This window comes from Lactuca virosa, chromosome 5 (assembly GCF_052849685.1).
Source record: "Lactuca virosa cultivar CGN04683 chromosome 5, Lactuca_virosa_CGN04683_v6, whole genome shotgun sequence".
NCBI lineage: Eukaryota > Viridiplantae > Streptophyta > Magnoliopsida > Asterales > Asteraceae > Lactuca > Lactuca virosa.
In genome coordinates, this window is record NC_136430.1 from 216359654 (window position 1) to 216366889 (window position 7236).

The 7236-nt window shown below is 34.1% G+C and overlaps 1 protein-coding gene across 1 annotated transcript; it reads left to right on the forward strand.

The window, feature by feature from the left end:
• Positions 1–876: 876 nt before the first annotated feature.
• On the forward strand, positions 877–6765 carry LOC145112534 (mitogen-activated protein kinase kinase kinase 3-like). Its single transcript, XM_079048690.1, has 11 exons — positions 877–1582; positions 2102–2476; positions 2581–2668; positions 2844–2906; positions 3308–3468; positions 3904–3979; positions 4234–4293; positions 4394–4501; positions 5043–5279; positions 5409–5512; positions 6289–6765. Exons 1-11 carry the CDS (start codon positions 1167–1169, stop codon positions 6539–6541), a joined length of 1941 nt encoding a protein of 646 aa, XP_078904816.1. The 5' UTR covers positions 877–1166; the 3' UTR covers positions 6542–6765.
• Positions 6766–7236: the final 471 nt, after the last annotated feature.

Here is a 7236-nt window from a genome sequence, read left to right on the forward strand (position 1 = left end):
TACAAAGACCATGTCATTAAGGGGGAGAATGTTGGGGTTAAGAATTATCGTGTCCGACCAGGAGCCTAGCGAACTCATCTATTCGTAATCGAGTATATTGTTTGTTTTGAACCGGCTTAGGATAGCTATTGTGCTCCAAACTGCTAATTGATAACATATGTTAGTGTGAACCGAGTTGTTTTGTACTTTAACCTAGGTGTTAATTTATGATTGGTTGTATGCTCCACCACACTTTTTGTACTTTATATATAATGGTGTAGTGATAGTTAGTCGTATGTTTTTGAGAGTTCGTGTTTCGTTCCGAAACACTTGAGCCTTGTATTCACTTTCTGTGGTTAATCAAAGAGCATATTTTGTATATTGTTTTAGTGTTTTTAACATTCTTAATTCCACATTTTTTTGTCATTGATATCTTGTTCCTACACCTTGGATATGTCCCTGACCTCGCCAGTCTCGACAATGCCTAGTTTTGGTTCAAAACACTTGTAGCCTTAGAGTACTACTTCATCACAACATTTATAAGGTGTCATGTTTTTCTTGGTATCAATCAAATCGTCCATGCTTTACGTGCCACCTAATAGGTTTAATAGGTTTACATGACATTAAATGTAACGTCAACTTATTATGCATATATTAATCACCTTCAATTATTCAAACACGGTCTTGTATAAATTAATAAAAATATTGATTTTCAAAATTTATTCAAAAAATATATTTGTTCCTTGTGAGGGAAGTCGTAATAAAAACATGCATTTAAGAGTGTGGGGTTCAAACACTACCCACCTAATTGCCACTTGCAATGTGAGACCCGCATGTGGCTCCATTCTTACCCGGGTTAACCCAAAACCCCGGCCGCCAACCACCCATCAAAAAGCTACTTCTCGTAGCTGTTCTTCACTGTTGCTTCTTCTCCTCGGTCCCACACCCTCACCCTTCCTCTTTCATTGTTTTCTTCTCCAATTTTTCTTTGTCAACCAGCATCGGATAATCCAATTCTCTTCCATTATAATAATATCTTCATACCACGATAAACCCATTTCCCCAATTTTCCTTTTGTATATACCACGTTGACGCTCCTGTCTGACACATATTGGAGTGGTTATCCATCTTTTTCATCCCCTGTTCTCAATTTACAAAGAAGGAATCAAAATTCATCTGGAGAAAAGATGCCTGAGTGGTGGAAATGGAAATCGCCCAAGAACAGAGATCAGAAGAATCAAGAGAAGAGCTTGAAAGATAACTCGGTTTTTAGCAAGAGTAATCAGACGCTGTGCAGCAAAAGTTCATTACCCAATAATATAAATGAAAAGAAGAACAATAAGAGCTTTGACGACGCTGTATCGGCACGCGCCTCCCCACGTTCTTCTTATACTGCTCCGTCGGCGTCTCCATCACGGTTTTCGGGTTTTGATTCGGATCGTATAGGGCATCCTTTGCCTCAGCCGTCCATATCACCGACGACGTCGGTCGTGATGGTTGATCTTCAAGGGTTTGCTTTGGGATCCGGGTCGGTTTCTTCCAGTGGAGACTCTTCCGTTTCTTCAGCCGATAATCTTGATCATGGCCAATTGGGTATTTTCAGGTTCGTTGGCGTGAAATATTTTCAAAAACTTCTCCTTTTTGTGTATTCGATTTCATTTCCGAACTTGGTCTAGCTTCACTCTTGAGATTATTTGATTCACGTTCCAATTAAACAATTCCCACTCATCTTGATGCTAATTCATTACCTCAGTTTTTATAGAATTGGATAGTCAGAAAAGAAAGCTCATTTGATTCGAGAAAGTAAAAGCTTCATGTTGCTAGTGAAGCTTTCTTGATCATATGTAGGTTGAAGAGAATGAAGGAATCATTTTCTCTATGAAGAATCAGAGTAACAATGAAACTGTATGTATCAAATCCGGTTGAACATATTTACTACAAAAAGTTAATTTCATCATCACAATGCCCTTATTTTGATCAACTCTAGTATCACTATCAAATAACTTCATAGCTCTATGTTTAGGAAATTAGTAAATGATACTTGACATACTTGATTAGATACAACCTGCTTTACTATTACTATCACTGATACTGTTACTGATACTGATTATTGATATGACAGAGGATATGGGGAGGCGAAGTTTAGCCCTCAATTGAAAAGCCCAGGAAGAGGGTCAAGGGCTCCAACCACAACCACTTCACCACTTCACCCAAGGTTTATGGGTTCGAGTCTTGAATCTCCTAACAAAAGGTTAGATGATGGAAAAAGTGAAGGACACAGGCTACCCCTTCCACCTACTTCACCTACTAGCCCTCCTGCTCCTTCTTCATTACCAGGGACCCGAATTTGTAGCTCTCCTAATAGACCTTTGGTTGTTGGATCAAATGTGAAAAATGTTGGTGTTGTTGAAACTTCAAATTGTCAAGTGTCAAAATGGAAGAAGGGGCGTTTGTTGGGTAGAGGGACTTTTGGGCATGTTTATCTTGGATTCAACAGGTGTGAATTGTTAAGTTTCATGATTAGATTGTGAATTTGTGATGTTGTTGTATGTGGCTTCAGACATTTATTTTTTGGTGTTGTATCTGTTCCTGTTTTAATAGTGAGAGTGGGCAGATGTGTGCAATTAAAGAAGTAAAGGTTGTTGCTGATGATCAATCGTCAAAAGAATCTCTCAAACAATTGAATCAGGTCTACTCTTCATCTCTTTAGTTGTATTATATGATTTGAATTTTGGATTAGAATTTAGATACATCTTACTATCATTTCTTCCTATTACAACATTGTACTCTGAAAAATCTACCTAATTATGGCCTTTTGATGGTTATTATTATTATTTTTTGAACAATTTTTTTTTGTTCAACAGGAGATCACTTTGTTGAGTAAGCTGATACATCCCAACATCGTTCAATACCATGGAAGTGAATTGGTACTCTTGTTTATAGCTTAATATTCAATGAGTAGTTTGTTAAAAATGCACAAAATCACGTGTAGTATCGTTGTAACAATCAACAAAAACAGTTATTTTGGTGTTTCTTTTTGACTCGATGCAAAAAGTATGCATGACTTAATAGAGAAAGTCATGGAAATGAGGCTCTCTCCATTAACTCTCAACGTTTTTGTTTTTATTACAAATTTTCCCTCAATTATTTTTTCCTTCCATTTCCTTAAGTGTGGCGTTTTCAATGAAGTTAGTCCTATATTGATGATATAAAGTATTAACATCCTTTTCTTTTTGTTTTCTTTCACAATTTTATTTATTTCAACAATTTTTGTAAAGCAAGAGTAAATGGTGATATCATTGTAAATTTGACTGTGATGTTTTTTTAGGGGGAAGAAACACTATCAGTTTACTTGGAATATGTCTCGGGTGGTTCCATTCATAAGTTACTTCAAGAATACGGGCCATTTAGGGAGCCCGTAATTCAAAATTATACTAGGCAAGTCCTCTCTGGGCTTTCCTACTTACATGGAAGAAATACAGTACACAGGTAACTCACTCTTACAATGACATGACATGACAAAACAAGTTGTCACTCATTCTTACACTGACATGACATGACATGACAGAACAAGTTGTTACTCATTCTTATACTGACATGACATGACAGAACAAGTTGTTACTCATTTTTACACTGACATGACATGATATGACAGACCAAATTCTACTGTGTTTGGTGTGTATTAGATTTGGACTGGGACTGATATCAATGGGAAAAATATCACATGTTTCGCCTTATTACAAATAGGCGGAACAAGATGAGATATCTCTCGTCTGTGTAAAAGACGTAAATGCCCTCCTCATCCTCATCATCAAAACTAATCCTAAAAGTTTATCGAGTCTCGTGTAACAAACGCAACCTAAACAAACATTCTATGCAATATAATCTTTTCGACTTATTACAAAATGTGTATTTTTTGGGCAGAGATATTAAAGGTGCAAACATTTTAGTAGACCCAAATGGTGAAATCAAGCTTGCTGATTTTGGCATGGCAAAACATGTACGTTTTCTGCCGATTTTTAATGTTAAATGCAAGAAATAGCAACGTACTTTCCTTGATTTGTTTATTATAGCATCCATCCTCCTTCTATTTCGTCTTATTTAACCCAAAAAAGAAATATTGCAATTTTCATAAGACATCTCAAAACAAAAAGTGTTTTAAGTTTCCATGAAGAGGAAGTACTTTTTGTCTACTTTAACAACCAATTTTTAATGTGTATTCATTTTGGTACTAATTTGTTTAGTTTTCATCAGATAACAAATTGTACTTCGATGCTATCATTCAAAGGAAGCCCATATTGGATGGCACCAGAGGTAATTTTCCCCCATTTCTTAACAAAAAAAAACACATTCCTAACACCATAATGAATGTATAAACTCATGCTATATTTATTTATTTATTTATTTATTTCAGGTTGTAATGAATACAAATGGTTACAACCTTGCGGTTGATATTTGGAGCTTAGGATGTACGGTTCTTGAAATGGCAACATCAAAACCTCCTTGGGGTCAATACGAGGGGGTATGATATTGATATCTGATTTGCTTTGTGAATTTCCAACTTTACCCCTTGTCAACAAAGATGTTATGTTTCTCCCTTTGGTCCATGATTTGCTCCAATTCGTATTTTTTTAAGCATAATTTCAAACTTGAAATACTTTTTTGTCAACTCCAATTCACAACTTACACATGGTATTCATTTTGTTTGCCTCAAGGGTATTTTGGACATTTGCTTGATATTTGAATATTTCAATTCTCTCTTCTGTCCATAATTCGCAACAATTTTCATTTTGTCACCTCATCTAATCCCAATATGTTTCTTTTAGCATAATTTTAAGCTAAAATTACTGTGTATTTTAGACATTTTCTTGATACCTCAAATCATCCCAATTTACATTTTTATCATAATAATTTCAAATTAGAATAACTTCTGTGTAAAAGACATGAATGACCCTCCTTATCCTATACGATCTATGTTAGCAAACACAATACCAAAGGGCATCATGTACAATTAAACAATAATCCTTACGTGTGCTTTTTTATTTTTATTTTTATTTTTACAGGTGGCAGCAATATTCAAGATTGGAAACAGCAAAGACATGCCAGAAATTCCAGATCATCTTTCAAACGATGCAAAATCTTTTATAAAACAATGCCTACAACGGGACCCATGTTTGAGGCCCACAGCCTCTAAACTTTTGGAACATCCATTTGTACGTGATCAAGCTACAACAAGACTTGCAAATGTCAACCTAACAAAAGAAGCTTTTCCAACTGCATTTGATGGAACTCGAACACCCGTAAATTTTTTCCCATTTAAACACAATATTCTTTTGTGTATTTATTTTTGTATCATAGCATCCTATTTTCATTTCTTTCTTTCGATTCCTATTTCTTATTTTATTTATTTATTTATTTTTTGAATACAGACGGCTTCGGAAATGTATTCGAATAGAAACACTCGCTCGTTTGAGGGAGACTATGCAACAAAACCCGTGTTGTCAACACATAAATCTCCAATGTTGAGTCCAAGGTACTTTCCTATAACTTTATTTAATTAAAAGTATAATATCATAAACATAAACCCTCTTCACCATTTTCGAAAGCTTTTCGTAAAGCACATGTCATTTTTTTTAAAGAGAATATAACTTGATGGTAACATTTAGTAAGAGTAGTAAATATATTATAATCACGAAAGTAGAATATGAAGTCCTAAATCTAAGAGTCCATGTTTAATATCGTTACAAAAATAAAAGATGAATATAATTATAAAAATAAAAAAGACAAGTATTATGTGAACTACGTGAAATTTAATTTTTAATATTGGAGACAAAGGGCTGTGTTTGGTGCGCCACAACTAGCTTATTTTTCAAGCTTTTTTAAGTTGTCATGTTTGGCAAACCAAAAAATAGCTTATAAGTTAACTTTTTAAAAAGTTACTTAGACTAGCTTTTCAGGAGTCTATTTAAAATTTTCCAAATATACCCTTAATTAATTATAAAAAACAAATTTTTAACGCCTACTTATGTCATTTTATATATTTCAGCTAGTTTTACCAAACATCATTTTTTGTCAGCTAGTTTTCATATAACAACTAGCTTTTCAACTAACAACTAGTGAAACAAATTCACAAGTTAAAAAATAAATTTGAGCACTACATATAGTTATGGGAATAAAATAATATATTATTGGATCCACCCGTTAAAAAAAAGGCTATTATTGGTGTCTCAAAAAACCATTTATGGATGGGACATGAGATGCTCTTATATCTCTCTAGTGAAATTACTTAAATAACCTTGTTACACGTAGGCATCATGCAAGAGCAATCACATCTTTGCCGGTATCCCCGAGTGCAAGCCCATTAAGACAATACGGGCCTGCATATGGAAGTTGTTACCTCTCGCCACCTCATCCATCATATGGTATTATCGGTCAAAGTAGCCACCCTTTGCCCGATGTCTTTGCGGGCCCGGGTCGACCCATCACAAAAACCGTACTTGACCCGTGGTACGAGATCCCGCAACTTAAAGCCCAAACGCCTAACAGATCGCCAAGAAGATAACTCGCTTGAGTTGTGAAAAGACCATAATATCCAAAGGGAAGGATAAACTTGTAGTGATATCGAATGTTTTTGTTTTTCTTTTTTGTGATTTGATGTAAATAGAAAATGTTAGTGTGAGTATCTTTTTTCGGGTGTATACGAAAACATGAAACTCGACTCGACAACGGTTAAAATTAGTTTGTCAACAGTTTATTTTGTTATTTAATCATTTATTTTCAATTTCATACATGGGTAATTGAATACATCACTATAATCCATAATAGCTTTAAATCCATTCAAGAATATCATTTCTATAATCAATATTGGTGTAGTAATGAAATGTAGTTTTAAAAAAATGTCGGTGGGTTGACTTGACTCTTAACCATTCTAAAACGTTGAGTTGACTTGACTCTACCCAGTCTAAAACCTTTAGGTGTAAATGCAAAAAGTAGATAGGTAATTTTTTATTATAGCACTTCTACATATAGTACTTTTATATTGCTTATTAGTAAATTATTGTATTTTGATAAATCTATTCGTTACAATCTAATGTTTTATAACAAATAGTATAAAAACAAATATAATAGAAAAATTAAATACAAGTACAAATAGAACAAAATATAACACAATAATAAAAAATTATTACTACCTAATTGTCTTTTAATGGGTATCGTAAGAGTTATTATGTTTGATTCAGTCAGATTTCAACCGTTTAA